Source organism: Falco rusticolus, chromosome 5 (genome assembly GCF_015220075.1).
Source record: "Falco rusticolus isolate bFalRus1 chromosome 5, bFalRus1.pri, whole genome shotgun sequence".
NCBI lineage: Eukaryota > Metazoa > Chordata > Aves > Falconiformes > Falconidae > Falco > Falco rusticolus.
In genome coordinates, this window is record NC_051191.1 from 12,378,798 (window position 1) to 12,397,931 (window position 19,134).

At 41.1% G+C, this 19,134-nt stretch overlaps 1 protein-coding gene and 1 long non-coding RNA gene across 3 annotated transcripts in view; one reads left to right on the forward strand and one right to left on the reverse strand.

Annotated features, from left to right (window-relative positions):
- The window catches only part of TES (testin LIM domain protein), a 28,722-nt gene extending 21,735 nt beyond the window's left edge, over window positions 1-6,987 (reverse strand). Inside the window, exon 1 of one of the 2 annotated variants that reach the window (XM_037389593.1) lies at window positions 6,921-6,987. Coding sequence is in view for 1 of the 2 variants with exons in the window: in XM_037389592.1 (XP_037245489.1) it covers window positions 6,474-6,500 (27 nt within the window). In the remaining variant the exon portion in view is untranslated. Of the gene's footprint in view, window positions 1-6,473; window positions 6,623-6,920 lie in introns of those variants that run through there. The other variant, XM_037389592.1, reaches the window with a different exon arrangement.
- Window positions 6,988-7,141: 154 nt separating this feature from the next.
- LOC119148908 lies at window positions 7,142-9,153 on the forward strand. The gene is made up of 2 exons (XR_005104530.1): window positions 7,142-8,281; window positions 8,412-9,153. It is a non-coding gene; the product is annotated as an uncharacterized LOC119148908 (long non-coding RNA).
- Window positions 9,154-19,134: the final 9,981 nt, after the last annotated feature.

Below are 19,134 nucleotides of genomic sequence, written 5' to 3' on the forward strand. Positions count from 1 at the left end.
TCTTGAGTGCTCCAAGGGCAGAAGCGAAGAGATCCACGCTAAAGCTACTCCTGGATTTACCATAAAATCCCAGGAATCTTCCAGTATTAATCCATCTGGATATTTGCAGGGCCACGTCAAGTGATACTGTTTCTCATTTCCAACACAACACAAACACACCTGTACAGCACAACAGAATTGATTTCTAGCATATCACAACGTACTTAGGACTTCCAAAGATGTGAAGGTAAAGCCAAGTATGCAAAAAAACCCAAAGACCATGAGAACAAGACACATGAGAACTTTCATGTGCTGTGCATGCTTTACTGCTGACACCTGACCTTGTATGACAATATTCTGCACCAGCAGAAGCCTTCTCTAGTAGGGCAACACAACAAACTAGAAATTAAAATAGGTTACCAGCATTTAAACTTTAAAAACAGAAGAGTTGTGTTATTTCTCATGATTCCAGAATGAAAAAAAAACCAAACAAAATACATGTTTGTATCTAGACAATGCTCTTACAAGACTTTTACAGACACTATGAGAAGTTTCATCTGTAATAAAGAGCAGTATCCCACGAACCACTCTATATCTGTTATTATTTAAAATGTCCATTAAAATTGATGGCAAGTCTGTCCTAGCTTTTTTTAAATATACATTGCAAACTAGGGAAAAGTTGACTGGAATTAAGATGTAGAAGCTTGGGTAAGGAAGTCCATTTGCACAGAAAGAAGGATGCCAAAAAGTGGTTGCATCCAAGAAAAAAAAATAAAATAAAAGATGACCCAGGCAGGAAAAACAGAAGACCAAATCAAGATGCTGCAGCAGTCTATGACAGTATGCAAGTACTAAGAATTTATTTTATTGCAACATCTTCAACTAAATAACAAACAGCTCAGGATGTAAGTATTTAAGGCATTGCTATACAGTTTACTGTCAAAAGACTAACAGCTATTAAAGGTATCTCAGCCTGACAGAAAACAAGTGCTATTTACTCAAAGTCCAGTATGACACCAGCTAGGTTTGAATGCAGCTGACACTATAGCACTGCCTATAAACCTCCGATACAGCACTATCCATCACCCAGTGCTGCAGCGGCGTTTTCACAATATTTGGTGTGCTTTGTGTTGGTATCAATACTCTTGCCCACTTGCATCTTCTAATATTAGGTTTTCAGAAGCAGAGCTGGAAACCTACATGCCTCCCCCCCACCCCCAATCAGTGCTTTTAGAAGCTGCAGCTAGACAACCTCAGACTAAAAACAAGGCATACAGGAAGGGTTAGGCAGACTTTAAAAAAACCAGAAAGACTAGAAACACACATGCAACAGTACCAGAGTGAAGTTACACCTGCTGTAATCAGGAACTGTCATGACAGAAGTCTCCTTACTCCCCGACCTCTTCATTTGACCAAGTCTAAGACCCAAGGTAACAGGTGTGACAAGTTTTCATCTTCACAGCCCTATTCTTCCTGCATGTCTCCAGCACCTCAAAGAACCTCACCCATTCCACGTGTTAGCAGAAAGTAGATATTGGGGATCTTTTACATATACGCCCTACATAAAGCATATATATATATACATGCACATCCCATACACATATATAGTAGTTATATATATGTAAATGAAACATGCATATCTATTTAAAATAGGTTGTAAGATATATTTGTTAAATACAGTACATAAATTTACATCTACTCTATTACATCTGTAAAATTTGTATTTGCTGGGAAGAACCATTAATTTGCAAATTCAGTATACTTTTGAGGTAAGGGAAATGTGTTTTTAAATAACTTTTACCAATAAAATTCACAATTGCTACTCACTGTTATTATTAGTTTACTTAGAGGAAAGGAAAATTATTTCTTTTCCAGGAACACTTGCAGAAAGATGTTTGCTCCCTTAACAACAGAATACTTTAAATAAAGTATTTTTTATTTTTAGATATAATTTAAAAGGAAGTTAATCTTCCATACTATTGTTTAATACTTGGCTTGTATTTACACCATATCAAATAAAGTTTCACCTGATCTTAGAAGTCACGCAGTCCTGCATTCTTAGCTCGCTATCCAGGCATTTCGTGATATTTTATGGTCAAACACCTGAGGAGTACTTTTGCCACAGGAAAAACATCAAAAAGTTTAATTTAGCAGTGCCATATTTGCCTTGCCAAGGTGATATCCATGTAATGCTGGACAAAAAGTAACCAGCAGTGTGCATTCAAATAGGCGTTGCAGAAAACTATTCATGTCAGTATTTAAAAAAAAAAAAAAAAAAAACTGTGAGGGGGAGCGGGGGAAATCCCAACACAACATATGCAGGAAACAGTTACTCAGTTTCCTTGTGAGAGGAACTACTTCAGTTTTGTTAACATCTCCACACTTGTTTCCATACTTCTCCTTGCAGGCAAAACCCAGCCATGAATAAAACTGCCTTTCCTTGATCTTACTACATAAGGAAAAACAGAAAAGCTCTCCTATCATGGGTTTCCATGGCAGTCACACCAAAAACAAACAGTGACCTCAACAGGAAGCATAGCCCAGCAGGTATTACTAAATCATGCTTTGCAGAACATGAAAAAAGTTGACTTTGCTCCTATACATACTTTACTCACCATTAATTTATCGGAGTATTACAGTTGTTGACTTAATATGTCTAAAGCACTCCGCGTTTGGTTTTCCACCATAACAGAACAAAACCAAGCCTCATGCCATAGAAAAAGAACTATGCAGACATTCCACATCGGAGAAGTTGTACCTCTTCTCCCCAAACTCTTTTGCCCCTTCTCCATCACAATCAAAGTTCCTTTTATAAAGAAAGTACCACACTGTGAAACCTTATGCAGAACAGACCCGCTGCCAGAATCTTATTTTCTCCACTGAAGCGTGAGACCATGCTGCCAGCAGGACCATGACCTACTGATTCATTTTACCAAGTTGACAGAGGTGACAGACAGGGCAGGAATCCAGACTAGCAGAACTTTGTTTTAACAGAGTCTTCAACCAAAAGCACTAAATCTTCATTCTCCCTATAACCTCAAAGCAAGGTTTGAGAACACAGCATACATTGTATTTGGAAGAATTAGTGGTCTGTTTGTTGCACAAGTGCTTTTCAAGCTGGAGCTACTGTTTTTAGGCTTCAGCTCTGTTGTGCAATCTCTTTTAATATACAAAGCTATCTTCACAATTCTCAAATGCCAGAGCAAATCCAATTCCTCCTGAGAAAAAGGAGAAAACTATTGTCAGCTTTAAACTCCCCATCCCTTTTAAAGGGAAACTGTAACAGACAGCAAGGTATCAGACTTTGCATTCACACAGTAGTGGAAAAGACTGCCTTGCAGCTGTATGCCCCCAGCTTCACTGCCTAGGCATCTGCCAGTCATTTTATGTGTCCACGAAGCATAGTGACCTGACTACAGGGAAGTTGCACACTATACAAATATAAATGTACTATTCACATACACGCGCATGTCTCTCCAGTACAGTACCAGCTGCTTGAAAACCTACAGCAGCTTCCCAAAGAGACAATGCAGAAGCTCACAACTGCAGAATGGAGTACTGATACTTGGGAGAAATCTCAGAAACATCACCTTGGAAACTACATCTCTAGAGTTTTCTAGAAGCAGAAAACATTCCGTTACATTACCCTCTGTGGTTATACGTTAGCAGTTGTGGGCAGGGGAAGAAGTTTTTCTACGGTATCAGCAGTGTCTGAGCCTCTATACCACACCCTGCTCCACTGGGCATTCATTTCCCTCTGCTGTGCTGAACATCAGGGTTATGAAACAGCCAACTTCTGACCTTGGACTTGAGTTCAGAAGAGCAAGGGAAGGACAACTTAATTAGGGACAACATGGCAATTCCTGCTTTCTTCTGCCCAGTGTTCTTGGAACTTCCTGCCCAACAGGCAGGTTAGCCACTCACTACTCTCCAACATTTACCTCCATTTGCCAGGTGGGAAACAGGTACAAGTCACTAGAAAATAAAAAGTTAACATAAGGTAGCAAGCAGATTTTGTAAAAGGACTCAAATTATTTTCGTCCAGGGTACAAGACAGACAGGGGTGAGAACCATGATGTGTGGTTAAGTAACCCATTACTGCTGGTGGACTACAAATCTGACATGGACATCTCTATCTCAAGACAAATTTGTTATAAAGGCCAAGTAGTTTACTGGTTTTGATAAACTTGACTGCAAACTTTCCAGAATGTTCTACAAAAGGCAGGGGGCCAGGGGGAGAGAAGTAAGAGATAAGGAAACAAACAGGTTGAGAATAGGAATTGAAGGATGGAGATTGAAGACATGCAGCTGTTGTGGAGTTCATGTGAACTGTTATTCATTTCAGCATACTTAATAAAAACTTCTGCAAATTTTTAAAGTATCAGTAATCAAGAGAGAAAGATTTAGTACTGAACACACTGGTACATAGCAAAGGTTCCCAGTTCTCCCTGCACTGACTTGTCACAAATCTTTATCTGTTATCTTGGGAAATGAGCTCCACACCCAAGCTACAAAGAAAGAGGTGGTGAGGAGATATGAACAAAGGAGTGAAGACAGGGGAAGAACAGAAGTTTTCTGAACATATACGTAGTAGAAACAGAGAAAATGTGAAGTTCTTCACATCATAAACACCTCTTAGCTGTATTAATACTAAAGCTGAACATAATAGAAAATGTACATTACTTCCTACAATCAGAGCTTTGCTGGGTTTTTTTGTGGCAGTAGCTTCCGTGTCTGTCTGAGCTGGTTCAGAAAAGTCTTCAGGAATCTTTGAAGTTGATGAAAGAGAAGAGTAAAAAATTACCAAAGAAAAATATGACAAAAATAGTCAAATAAACGTAGCACACACACAACTACCCAATAATTACAGTGCAATATAAAGCACACGTTCAGCAACCACAAGTTCATTTACACCAAGACTCCACTACCAGCAGAATTTTATCAGTGTTTCACAGCACTTTTTTTCTTTCTATTTAAATAGAGCATTCCTATTGAGAATTTTTCTGTCTTCCACAAATATGCATCTCTCCCCTTCTGGAGTTAAAAAAAACCCAACTTTGAGTGAACAAGCTCCATGAAATCAAGTTTAAGTTTCAAATCATGCTTACAAAATATGAGCAAATCTATTCAAGAAACTTGTTTTCACTACACACAAGCAGTCACAGAAGGGGCACAACCCTGTGTCCATAACTAGCTTCTGAAGACATTGATAGTACTTAGCTACACCCATCTATCACTGATGGCCTAGTGTTGAAGGGGGTGGGTGAGATAGGTAGTTTCTCCAAACCGGGACCCTCATCCAGGTGACATCACTTGAAGAAAGCTGAAAGTAGAGGGTAACAGGCTTCACTAGGACTCAGTCTTGACTTAACAGGTAGCCTTGCACACTGCACGGATACTTCCGTATCCGAGTCCGTTTCCAGCTTGCAGGCTGGAAACGCACACAGGTATAGAAAAGTGCATATGCATACTTTAAAACCAGTTGGCACCCTTAAATGTAACGATTTAGGAATACAAGCCATGCATGATCATACAACATACATTTCAAGAGACTAGTTTTCATATATCAATAAGGGTTACATAATAGATTTAACCTATGTCCATATACAAAGCTCCTTCTGCCTTCATCAAGGTGTCACAACAGATACTGTAAAGAAGTTTTTACTAAAAGAATTCATTGCTTAAGTGCTGCATTTAGTTTAAAAATTTTAGAAGTACATCCCACGTGAAGTCGGTTTTGCATATGAAAGTTTTAATAGTGAGTTTTGGAAAGTGATCCAATACAACGGGTCTACCTATCCCTTCCTGTTACTTACCCTTCACTTCTTCCCAGCTTGACTCCAAACTAACTAGTCAGTATGCCTTTAAAAAAACCGAACCCACAACACAACCCTGAGTTACTGTTTCGGGAGGGCAATCCGTACAGACGCTGACAACGCGTTTGTAGGGGGCTAGTGACATCAAAGGTCTGGAATTCATCTTCAGCATATCCACGAACAGCGTTTCGGATGGATGTAATTTGGGTTTCACACACACCTGCACACACAGAGCACGTACCTGAACATAACTATTACATCCTAGCGGGTTGTCTGCCTTTTTTTTTTTTTTTTTTTTGGGGGGGGGGGGGGGGGGAGGAAGGGGATACACGCTTTCACTTGCCTGACAGGGCAGGGGTACCCACCCGCCTACCTGGGACACGGAGCGCTGCGCCTCACCGAGCGCCGGGAGCAGCTTTTTGTTCCGCCTGAGGCCGCGGCGACGGCAGGAGGACACGGCGGCGGCGGGAGGTCACCCCGCCGGCAGCCCCCCACCCCTCACGCCTTCAGACGGGGCGGCGGAGCCCCAGCGGGAGGAGCAGCCCGCCGGGAGCGGCACCACGGCCCCGCCGCCCGCCCCAGCGCCCGGGGAGCGACCCGGGTCCGCGGCCGCCACTCCCTGGGGAGGGGGACGCGGGCCGGCGCGGCAGGTAACTCGGCGGGCAGCCCCCACCTTACCTTTTTGACTTTACTCTCCAGGTCCATGCTGCCGCCGGGCCGGGCTCCGGAGCGGGGCGGTGTGCGGGGCGGCTCCCGGCGGCGGTGCCCGGCTGCGGTGCGCGGAGGTGAGGTGGCTCCCGCCGCCCCTCGCGCCCGCCGCCGCGCTCAAACTTCCGCTGCCCTGCGGCAGTGGCCGCAGCCGAACAAAGGCAGGGCGGCAGCCAGCCCCCGCCCGGCCCCCGCCGGCCCGCCAGCCAATCACCCGCCGCCGCCGCGCCGCCCTGCCGGCTCGGCTCGGCTCGGCTCGGTTCGGCCCGGCGGCGGGGCAGCTGGGGCTCCCTCCGGGCAGGGCGCCTGAGTCATCCTCGCCGGGCCGGGCCGGGGCTGCCCGCGGGCAGGGCGCCTGAGTCATCCCCGGCGGGACGATAAGCTCAGGGCAAGGCGTTTGCTGGCGCGGCGGTTTACCTTTGAGTTACAGACGCCTGGAAACGCGGTGCCTGCCGAAAGAGGGGGGCGGAAGGAAAAGTCTCGGACTGCGATGATTTATTGACATGCGTAAGAGGGGGCGCGGAGCGCGGGCGAGCCCTCGCCTTGCCGACTGTGCCCACAGCCGCGGCCGTGCCTGCAGGGGCCGGGCCCCAGCCGCCAGGGGCTGCCCGTGCTCGGGCCGTGCTGCGGGCGGGCTGGGCACGCTTCGGTAAAAGCAGTGAAAGTTTCACCCTGCGGGGCCGAGCTGTCGAGGAGGCAACGCAGGAGAGTTGGTTGTGCCCATTGGTAAAGGGCCGGGTGGGGAGCAGGGCTGCTGTGCAGGTGGCGGCCAAGGGTGAGGTATGGCAGCTGGGGCAGGAGCCTACTGCTGGCCTGCCCAGCCCAGACCCCGCTGCCCACCTTCCTTCTGCCCAGCCCAGACCCCGCTGCCGACCCTCTGCCCAGCCCAAACGCTGCAATTGCACAGAACCACTCTTTGACGCGGTCTCTGTGGCCCAACTCTGCTCCCTCTCAGCCCTGCTACCCCTGGGGGAAATGGCGGGTTTTGCCCCTGTGGATTTGCTTTCGCCTGCATCCACTCAAGAGATTTCGATGCACCAGAACCTGATCTCATCATGGGTTACCACATGTTTTACAGCAGTGATTTTTTTTCCTATTTATTGAACCAAACGACAGTTTTTTCTCCTGTTGGTGCTGGATGGATATTGTGAAAAACATGTAGACTTTAATTCTAGTCTTCAAACTCATATGAATGTGCTCAGTCCTGGGATGTCGCTGATAAAATATATTTTATATATCATGCATATGTAACATAAAATGACAGAATAATCAAACATTTGCAAGATTGAATACTTCCATAAATATTTTCTTCCTTCCTATTTCTTGTGATCTTTGGAAAAAGTAACAAATGTTCATACAGACTTTACAGCTACCCTAGACAGTGGTGGTGAATAATTTGGTAGACTATTTTGTCATTTATCTGTTGAAACTAATTTTTCTCTTCACACAATACCAGCTTTTCTCAAGTAATTCTTAGGTCATCTTCCCTGGAGGCCAAACATACTTCTCTTTCAGTGTTTAATTTTTTGATCTGCCATCACTTGTTGAAAGATGTTTTTAACAAAATGAAAATGAGACTGGGTCTGTTTGTTGTCTGTTAATGGGTAGAAGCAAAACTCTGACTTTTCTGCTGGCACAGGCATCATGGTGTATGGTATGGGCCAACCGCTCCTACTAATGAATCTATACAGCAGTCCTTGGCCTAGAAGTTCAATACAAAACTAAGAGAGGATGGTCTCAAGCTGTAACAGAAAAAATAAGAGAACATAGACCATCAGGTAATGCTGCTGTGCTCAGTGTGTGCCTGTTCTGAAGAGAGGTGAATAATAAGGGCTGTTGCATGAATTTTGTTTTGGTTTAAAATGTTGTTTTTAATTTCTTGCTCTCATTCTGTTTTGTTTGGTTTAGTAGTTCCTTCCTGCTGATTTGGGGGATGAAAGACCAGGGGAAGTTAAGAGTGCCTGAAGAGTTGGTATGCCTGGGACCGTATAGTTTGAATACCATCCATGTTCACAGCTTCCTCAGACTAAAGTCAAAGGACTAAGCAGAAGATTATTCCTGTTCAGTGAATGCATTGTCAAATGATATAATGCAATAGTGAAAAATGCCAGCAATTACAAAGACTCGCTAGGTACTTTGACTGTGCTAAGCAGAGAAATGAAAGTATCATAGTCCTCATTATATGCTTTTCATTTGGGAATGGATGTAGAAGCATATTTTCATTTTAGGAAGTTAAAAAGGTGAAACGAAATCTTGTATGATTTAGGTATATTTTGCTTATTCTTATCTCCCTGAGAATAATAGCAAAATAATAGCTTTGATCATGTCATTTTTCTTCTCCCCCCCCCCAAGCTATGATACTGCTGGCTTAATAATAACTTCTTTGCTTATATTTTTCTTGAACCTCTTGAGTTGGAGATGTTCTGGTTTTGATTTGTGCATCTTTCAATTGTGTAATTTAGTGCCAAAATACAGTATACTTTAACAGCCTTCCTATCTATGAATTTGTAAATGGAGCCTACAAATTTGTGCAAGTAATGGAAAATGCAGACAGTAATGTGAGACTTCTATTTTGCAAACCAGCAGATTGTTCTTGGAACACAGTTACTTGGAGACCTTGATCAATAAAGAAGGCATTGTAAGATTCTAATTCTTTTCTGTGTTTTCTATGACTTTAATTAGCCTGGCAGAAATAACTTTGTATTTTGTGAATGTGATCCTGTATAGCTCTTCCCCTTAAGGATTCTGAAGATGCCAGGCTCACACAGCACTGAAATGTCCCAGGGCAGAGAGCTGGGCTTTCTCATAACTTCCTAGGAAATACAGAACAGCTGTTTTAAATATTAGTATTTTTTGAAGGAAGAATAAGACACATCGCAGCATCAACTTTCCCACAACAAAGTTCATGGAGACAACAGGCAGAAGATGGGAAAAAGCTAATACTTCTACCATACACACTTCTGGGAACCCAGAAAACAGAGAATGGATGATCTGTCAGATTGTCTTCCTGGTTTTATGATTTTCTTTGCACTTAGATACCATAACGATGAATGCATTTGGAGTAACTATGTATCTCAAAACATTAGATATGTAGATTATAAGTCCATATAATACATGGTATTATAAGATTTATAAGTTTATCCTTGTATGTGAGAAAGGGTAGTGTTACAATGACTTAGCAATGCTGAAAATTTGTTTCTAGTAAAGCTGTTATTTAATAAACAGTTCATTTGTTTAAACTTTGAAGCAAATACTTCAGACTAGCTTCCATCTAAATTCTTCTAGTTGCACTGTTTACTCGGTGCTTCGTACGTTACAACTAATGAAACTGTGTGCTTTTAAGATTATTTTTTTTGTAAGTATATTCTTAAGTGCAATATAAATATAGGAGTCTGTCTTGCCTCTAAGTGGCTTAATACACTAATTTTGTTTTTACAAAAAATCTCAGTTTGAGAAAGGAATAACATTTGCCTTTTTGTATCCATTTGGATAGAACAAGGGAATGTTACCTAGAATGTCTTGAGGTAGGTCCAGTAAAAAACCCAGAAGGGCACTTGGGTGCCTAAACCAAAAGATACAAATCTTACTGCATTACTGAGTATCTGCTTTCCAGCTAAGCCTATATTTAGTTCTCCACTGTTCGTTAAATGTATTACTTTTTGCTTACTTAGATTTGAGATTCTGTGAATGACAGAGTAATTTGACACCGGTTTCGTGCTTGATCCAGTCAAGTTCTATGGACTAAAATTCTTGTATTTAACAATTCAGAGAGGTTTAATGTGTTAGGAAGTTTGAGACCACACGTGAAATAGAGGCTGCTTTAAGATCCTTACAAAATTCAATAACAGCTATTGCTTTTTTAAAAGAATTCAGTGAGAACAGACTGCCCCACTTTTTCTGTAATGCCCGAGTAGATAGTGAACTTGTTCCCAAATTGGAATACAAAATTGTAATCCCCCTCGACGAGGATTCAAACTACAGCTTCCATCTGTTAGGACTGTGGCCTAGCTGGCAGACTTTGGCTACACAGTTAAACAAAATGTTTTAACTACGCTTTTGCAATAGTACCACTGTACAGAAGAGAAAAAGAGGCCCATTGAGGTAGTGAGAGAGTGGTTTGTATATCTAAGTTAGCAGGTACGCAGTCCCAAGACCTACATTCACCAAGTATGGAGTAAGCCTACAGTTTTACAATTGAGGACAACTCGTTATCCAAAGAACCTCTAACACAGGCTACAATCCTGCTCTTTCTTGTTCTTCATCTCTGTCCCTCTGACTCTTCTGTTCTTGAAACAGTGGCAAAATTGTGGAAAAATGTGCTGTGGCGTCACAGTTATGGCACTTGCTGGGAAAATCAAAGCTTCCTTCAATCAGAAGAGGAACTTGAACCTAGATCTTCTACCTTGTGGACAGTATTAGAGGCAAAAAGAGAAGGGAAGAAAGCAATAAAAGAAAAATCTTTTCTAACAGGAAAGAATGAGCCGTGCTTTGTTCTTTGAAAGAACCGGGATGGGAGGAGGCTGTGTTTCCCCGCTGGCAGAGATGTTTTCTATCAAGTATGGGTGATTCAGATAAGCTGGGAGGCAGCTGCTTGCTGACTGTGGTTCTTTGCTTGCTCAGTGTTTCATGGCTTGGAGTCTGTTCTGGATTATGGAACTGCTCCATGAACTCTGTGCGCTTTAGGTGTCCAAGTGTAGAAGCCAAGCATTATAGTGTGTAACTTTTAGGCTTTTTAGTCGTTTACTGGGTATAAGTCAGAAATTAGGTATTGGAGAACGGAGCTAATTCTTTAATTCATCTCTGCTTTTTAGTCCCAGTCACAAAATCAGTGGTTACAAACATGCCAACCTGGAGAAAGTTCCTGCATTATTAAATCTCCAATTAAGGTAAATTTACTTAGACCAAAAAAAACCCTCAAAATGTATCATAAATTGTATTATTAAAATTTTTTAAATATGGTATCAGAAAAATACTAAGCCAGAGCTACACTTTCTGTTCTTTGAAAAGCTTATTGTATAGTAAGTTTCCATAAATATTTAATGTATGGATGAAAAGGAGCTCCTGGCCAAACTCAAACATAAAGGGAATGTACAGAAGGTGAAAGCAGGGACAGATAACCTGGGAGGAATACAGAGGCACTGCCTGAGCATGCAAAGGCATGAAGGCCAAAGCTCACCTGGAGTTGAACCTGAGAAGTTATGTCAAAAGCAGCAAGAAGGGGTTCTTAAGTACACAAGTAGCAAAAGGAAGAGTAGGGGAAATGCGTCTGCTGCTGAATGGGGCAGGGGCCCTGGTGACACAGGGCATGAAAAAGGCTGAGGTACTGAAAGCCATCTTCACCTCAGTCTTTAGTAATAAGACTGGCCTTCAGAAATCCCAGAGACCAGGGGGAAAGACTAGAGCAAGGAAGATGTACCTTTGGTGGAATAAGATCATGCCAGGGCATACACAAGCAAAATGTATATATTTAAGTCTGTGGGCCCTGATGGGAGGTACCCATGACTGCCAAGGAAGCTGCATGATATCATTGTGAGGTCCGTTGATAATTTTTGATCAGTTATGGTGACTGGGAGAAGTGCCTGAAGGCTAGAGGAAAGCAAATGTTGCTCCTATGTTTAGAAAAAGGAAGGAGGAGGACTGAGGGAACTATGGGCCAGTCAGCCTCACCTTTATCCCTGTGAAGGTGGTGGAGCAGGTAATCCTGGAAACCATTTCCAGGCTCATAAAGGACAAAAAGGTAGTCTGCATGGATTGCCCAAAGGGAAGTCATGCTTGACCAGCCTGATAACTTTTTATGTTGAGATGACTGGCTTGGTAGATGAGAGCAGCATCTTCATTAATGGGTGATGGGGCAGAGTGTATCCACGGCAAACTTGCTGATGACACAAAACTGGGAGATGGGACTGATACACCAGAGGGTCACGCTGGCATCCAGAAGGATCTTGACAGGCTGGAGAAATGGGCTGACAGGGACGTCATGAAGTTCAACAAGAGGAACTGCAAAATCCTGCAACTGGGAAGAAACAGCTGCAGGCACCAGTACATGCTGGGGGCTGACCAGCTGAAAAGCGGCATTGCAGAAAAGGACCTGGGAGTCTTGGTGGACACCAGGTTGACCACGAGCCAGCAACGTGCCCTTGCAGCAAAGAAGGCAAATGGTATCCTGAGCTGCATTAGGAGGAGTATTGCCAGCAGGTTGAGGGAGATGATCGTCCCCCTCTACCCAGCACTAGTAAGGCCGTGCCTGGAGTGTTGTGGCCAGTTCTGTGCGCCCTGGTACAAGGGACACACAGGTCTGGTGGAGAGAGTCCAGTGAAAGCCAGCATGTACGCTTAAAAACCTGTAGCATCTCTTATGGAGGAAAGGCTGAGAGAGCTGGGACTGTTTAGCCTGGAGAAGGCTCAGGGGGATCTCTTCAATATTTGTAAATATTTGAAGGGAAAGCACAGAGCGGATAGAGCCAGGCTTTTTTTTTCACTGGTGCCCAGTTACAGACCAGAGGCAATGGGCAAAAACTGAGACACAAGAGGCTCGCTCTGAGCATCAGGAAACGCTTTTTCACTGTGAGGGTGACTGAGCACTGGCACAAGTTGTCCAGGGAGTTTATGGCATCTCCCTCCTTGGAGATATCCAAAAGCCAACTGGAAATGGTTCTGTGCCACGTGCCGGAGGTGGCCCTGCTTGAGTAGGAGAGTTGAACCAGATGCCCTCCAGAGGTCCCTGCCAACCTCAGCCATTCTGTGATTCTGTTACTAGATTTTTGACAGTACTGAGAGGTGCTGTTTCACCTGAAGATGTGAAAAAATAGCTAAAGGCAAATATGATCTTTTTTTTTTTTTTTTTTTTTAGGAATTCTGTTAAGGCAGTTTTTCCTCATTATAATTTCTGTTGGATTCTAATATTTCACTTTGATTTGGGACACCTATCTAGACACTTGTATTTTCCATCTGATGAGATCCAAAAATGTGATGTTTGTCTATTAGTTGCATTGACTTTACCTAAGTCAATGAGTTTAAAGCCTTTTTGTTGTTGAAAATTGCATCAGAGGTCTCTCAATCTCCAGTAGCAAAATTTTGAAACTAGAATTATTTGGAAATTTTATCCCAAACAGTTTTTATTTTATCATGAGAGCAGGCCAGTTCTTTGAAATCAAAACTTTCTGCAGGAATTCAGATGCTAGGAGTGGAATTTCTGATCACAGTGAGAGAACACAGGAAAAATATTTCCATCTCACCTAGGAGTAAGGTATTTACGTGAGTTACAGAAGACCAATATGTGAACCTGCTCTACCTGGCTCAGACTTGAAAAATGTTACTATGGTGAATTTTTTCACTTTGGTTATAAATTCACATGTTGATTTTTTTCACTTTTTCACTTTCACTATGGGGGTAGTTAGTTAAGTAAAGGGCAAGGGGAGTTTCTGCCAGGTTTCTCAGTTTGAACATTCTTGGTTTCATTCCAATGCAATGCAAGACAATTTTTGATCTCTCCCAAAACTATGGCATGGGAAATAATTTCCTATACAGCTCTGCTGACAATATAATGTTATGAGCAATTCTTTGGCTTCTTTCCCATGCAAGAGAGCTCAGCAAATGTTCTGCAGTTCTCAGATTTTCCATTAGTAAGAATTTACATCAAGACTGTATATAATGTCTAGAAAAGGATAATGTAAGTACCAGCTGGATGGAAACATAGTGACTCTTTTGCTATAATGTATGTTTAATAACTTCAACCTAGGCTTGCAGAGGTGATGTCTAACACTATTGGAAGTAAGTAAAAGTCACTTTTGTGACTACAAATGCCAGGGAACATTAATAGGTAATTGAATTCTTTATGTGTCCATTCATAATTACAGACTCTTAGGATATTTGCCACCTAGATCTGCGGTAAAGCAAGCCTGTTAAGTCTTAGGAAACAAGTACTGATCATCAGCTTTCCTGCATATGAGACTCCTTTTATAGGCATTGAAAAAACTTCTGGCTTGGCCCTGCAAGCAGAAATTTTTCTCTTAAGTGGACTGAGGTTGTCATTAGGGTCATACATCTCTAAGCTGACACATCAATAGATCAGATGCTCTTGTTTTTTCTGTCACTGATCAAACCCACTCTTAGCTCAACCAGAAAGGTACCAATTTGAGATCTTATCCAGTAACTTACAGCTTGTCAAAGGACTAGTCTCAGTGGAAATGATTTATAGTTTCTACTGTTATGTATGGTATACAGAAAAAAAATCAAAATTAGGACAATTATCTAAACTACAGTAGGTAAACTCCCTGCTTGGGCTTGCCCCTTCTTTTTTTTTTCAGTCCTGGAAGATTTTCTACTGCACTCTAATCCTTCTTCACACTTAAGTGGTGTCATATAATGATATGACTTTGCTATGAGTCTAGCACTTGCTGCCCCTATTTTAATACAAATTTTTTAGGCCCTAATCCAGCAGGTGAGAATTCTGGTTGAGATTCTTAAGCCATTGGTGCAGGGAATTTCCCTACTTTTGTGCCTTCATTTAAATTGAAAAACATGTTATTTGTATCTGTGGCATGTGATTCACTTTGGCCACTGTATGTTTGACTTCAAGGACTTTGTAGGTTTTCTAGCTCTGAAACAGATGAAAAGCATGGCTGAAGAGGACTGATCTGCAGGAGTGGTATTCACTACAAAAAAAAGGTGACGTCTCAAGAACAGATCAAGAATCAGGGCAAACTGCATTTTCAGCAAATGAAAAAGAATTTTCAAAAGCAACAAAGAGCCTACAAAGGCATGAGTTCAGCCACAGGCTGATGCTTATGTACACTTACTGCATTAGGTCTTTGTTAGGTCTTGTCCTATGTGGTTTGCCTGTGTGTTTAGCTTCACACAGCCACATAGTGCCCGTGACTTTAAATGGTTTATTGGCTTGCATACAATTAAGAAGCGTGTTTTGGGGACAATTGAAAGATTTTCATGTACTTAAAAAAATAATTCAATAAAGGTACCTATGTAGATGAGGAGCAATTAGAGAAGACAAATAATCATATCTAACAACCGTTTCTGAATAAAGCAGCAGTTCCCTTTCTTCCCTTCTTCCCTCCCTGCTGCCCTTTGCACAGTCTCATGACCTGTCTTGTGCCACCTCTGGTGCTCCTCTGATTCCTTGGGTAGCCAGTTCAACTCAGTAGACCAGGAGAAATGCACTTGTCTTTTGATTAATTAGTTTCCCATCATCTTAGTGAGCTGAACTGGTTGTGCAGGAAATCAAACACCACAGAGGGCAGAAGGAGAGGGGCATGATGGTGTAGCTGGGAGTGGAGAAGTTCTCATGGAACTCCAGAATGAGGGGGCCAGATAAAGGGAGAAGTCATTGCAGAAACAGGAGCAGTAGTACTATTAAATACAGCTGCAAGACAGCTTTACTACAAAATAGTGTCCAGAGGGGACACCAAGAAGTTTAGGGATTGGACCTTGAAGATGGGTCAGGCAGAGGCAAGCATGGGTAGCTGGTTGTTCAGGAGACACTCCAGAATTCATGTCTTCTATACTGTATCACTGGGAAACTGTCTGTTGTACAAAAACAAATCTGTGAGTCCCAACGATTATCAGTATGTCTGCACACCTTGAAGTGCAGTCTAGATTCGGGCTTGTTCAATGGGCAGTAGTAAAATAATTACAGTATATAAGCTAAAGACTGAAAAACAAATCATTCACTGGTCAAGCATCTAGTTCTAATGAGCAATGGGTGTATTGCTATCTCAAAGCTTTTGGATAGAATATGATGCATTAATGCTGAAGAAAATAGAAGCAGTTGAAATTATATCTCATTTTGTGTTTTCACTTCATTGCCCATGTAGTGTGTTTCTTCTTTTCTGTCTGTATTAGGCATGTAAAATTACAGCAGAATTTCTGACATCTGTTTTATATATGCACCAGCTATACTGTTTTACTGGTAAAGACTAAAAAATTCACAAGACGTTATTAAAAAGAAAGAGTATGAACAACATTGTTCATCAGATCAGAGCTTTTCGTACATTTTCGCTTGTTTTTTTTCTATGTATGCATTCTCTTACCCTTTGCTCTCTGTTATTTAGTTTCCATCTTCTTCCCATTCCCTTATATGGGGTGACTGAAGTCTTAGTTTACTTTTCTCATCCCTGTGTTGCCTTTCTTTCTCAAAAAAGGTATTTTAATACAGCTTGATAGCATCTTGCATTTATCTTACTAAGGCAATAATATATACAAAAAGGTACACAAGAAAAGAAAGTCAGCAGTCAGTGTGCCCAAGTACATGTCTGCCTCTCAGTGTTTTTTTCTTTAATTTCTTTCTTTGCTCATTTTTCCATGAATGACAAAATACAGTACCATCAGCCAAGACTATCCAACACTTCCCAGTACAGAGTCTATTTTCAGTTTGTTGTGACTTTGTCAAACATCAACCGTTTCAGAGGAAAGCTTTGCTGCCTCACATCCCGGTATAATTCTTCTTTAAAAAATTGTTTATTGTCATTTCTTTTTTCTTTTATTTGCTCGTGGATGTGGAACGGTAGAGGAGAGAAAGAAGTTGATTTATTTTTAATGCCAGATAATTAAGGTGTTTCCTAAAACATGAATTCTGGAGATTATTTTGCCTTCTTTTGTCAGAGATAAAAATTCTTGTGCCTATTCTCATTTTGGAAGCATTTTGAATAGAAGTGAATGGCTACATCCAGCAAACAAGCGAAGTGGATGTACAGATCTCCTTTTGGATAGTCTTGTGGTCAGGACCTTCAACTGTAGTAGTATGGGAGATCTTCATCTAATACTGTGTCTTTTTATACTGAATCTCCCACACAAATCCTGTAACCTCTAAGGCAAGGAAACATTCTGTCTCACCAAGTATGTTCTTAAAATATTTTACACTGAGCAGAAGAGCTTTGACAAGAAATGTTCTTTTTCTAATATATCCCTTTTTGTGCTGAAGCCCTGCTGAAGGAGCACCCCCTGCTTCTGGCTAATTATCCACTCCCTTTAATATGGGATAGTTGCGAGTGTAGTCACACTTAGAATATATAAACTGGGAAATTTCTATAATCCCTGGAAACTTCATTCTGCATAGCAGATAAAGTTTTGTAAAAGTCTTTTTTTAACTTTTCTGGTTTTGCAAAAGTCCCCTGTAAATGGCTTTTTTTTTTTTTTAATAAAACCTATTTGTCAAGTTTAGCCCAGCCTCACAAATGACATCAGATGAAGTAAAACTGCCTTTTTGTTAATTCAGTTATGCCCTCAAAAAATGCATCCAACTGTAAGCAGCACTTCTAATCTGTGCAATGAATACTTGAATTTTTTTCAGAAAGTAAGCCTGAGTTTTCTCTTTCCATGGTGTGTGAATAATAGGTGAATTTGAATCTAACTTTGCCATATTATAAACTTCTGAAAAATTGTGTTCACAAAAACTTGTTGTGATTTGGTATCTCAGTCTGAAACTCGTGAATGCCATGTAGCTCAGCGAGCATTCACCCTAGGCTCAGTAACCTGAAAAGGTTACATGACTCTGAATAGTGTATTGCAGATTAAAAAATCAGAAAAGTAGTCACCTAACATTCTTTACATCTTACTGATTTCTCTTTGAGAAATCTGATGTAACTGTATCTTCGTATTCATATATAAAATATGAATAATAACTCTTCCTTAAACCCGTATAACATTTGAAAAAAAATTATTCAAGAATCCAGGAGCTTCCTATACAGCGAGTGAGTAACTTCGTATATACCAAAAATAGATACAGTGTTCTGAAACAATCAAACAGAAACTCAGTTCCAACACTTTACAATTTCCTGATGCTAAATCAAATAACATATATTTATTTATTTCTTGTGGACTAGCTTATCTTTCCTATTGAGAGAATACTGTGTTTAAACCAGATAATTCACTTAAGATTTTGATCCTCTCAGATTATGAAGAGAAATTTTTCTGTCATCACCGTGCTTTTCATCAGATGGCCAGCTACATTAAATAACAACAAATTACAGACTTGTTTTATCAAGTGCTGCTATGCTTTTAAAGGTCTGCTCAGCACTGCAAGTAAAGATTCTACTCCTTCTGGCAGAAGAATGCTACACTTTCCTTTGAATACAATTTGCAATTCAAATCATGTCTTCAAAACAGAATTATCAAACATCAGGTCTATGCAGGATTCCTAAAACATCTTAATGCAAGTTGGCAGTCATTTATCTCACATTATTAAACAGTTTTCAAAAATCACAATGTTGTCACTGTAATTAGAAACCTCTTTATATTGTACTACATTAGTGGCTTGTTAATCTGAAAAGAAAGTTATTAATAGAAGGGTCTTAATTGCTATAATTACATTAAAAGTAGTCTTGTTGTGAAGTCTGAGAACGCTCTAGTTGCTTTACAGAATTTCACATCTTTGGATGATCATTATAAAATGCCAGCAATTTTGAATTAGCTTTCAGGGATAATTATGATTTAAATTGTAAACCCTATTTTAGTATAGTGTAGCACAAGTATACCTTCTGCTTTGAAATTCTAATAGAACTAAGGATAAAATTCTGCCGTGGCTGCCATCACTATTTTGGTATGATTTTTTTTCTGTGGGAAAAATCATTCATTATTTTCTTTTCTCATTTGAAGGGAAGGTGAATCTTGTGAGAAGCAGA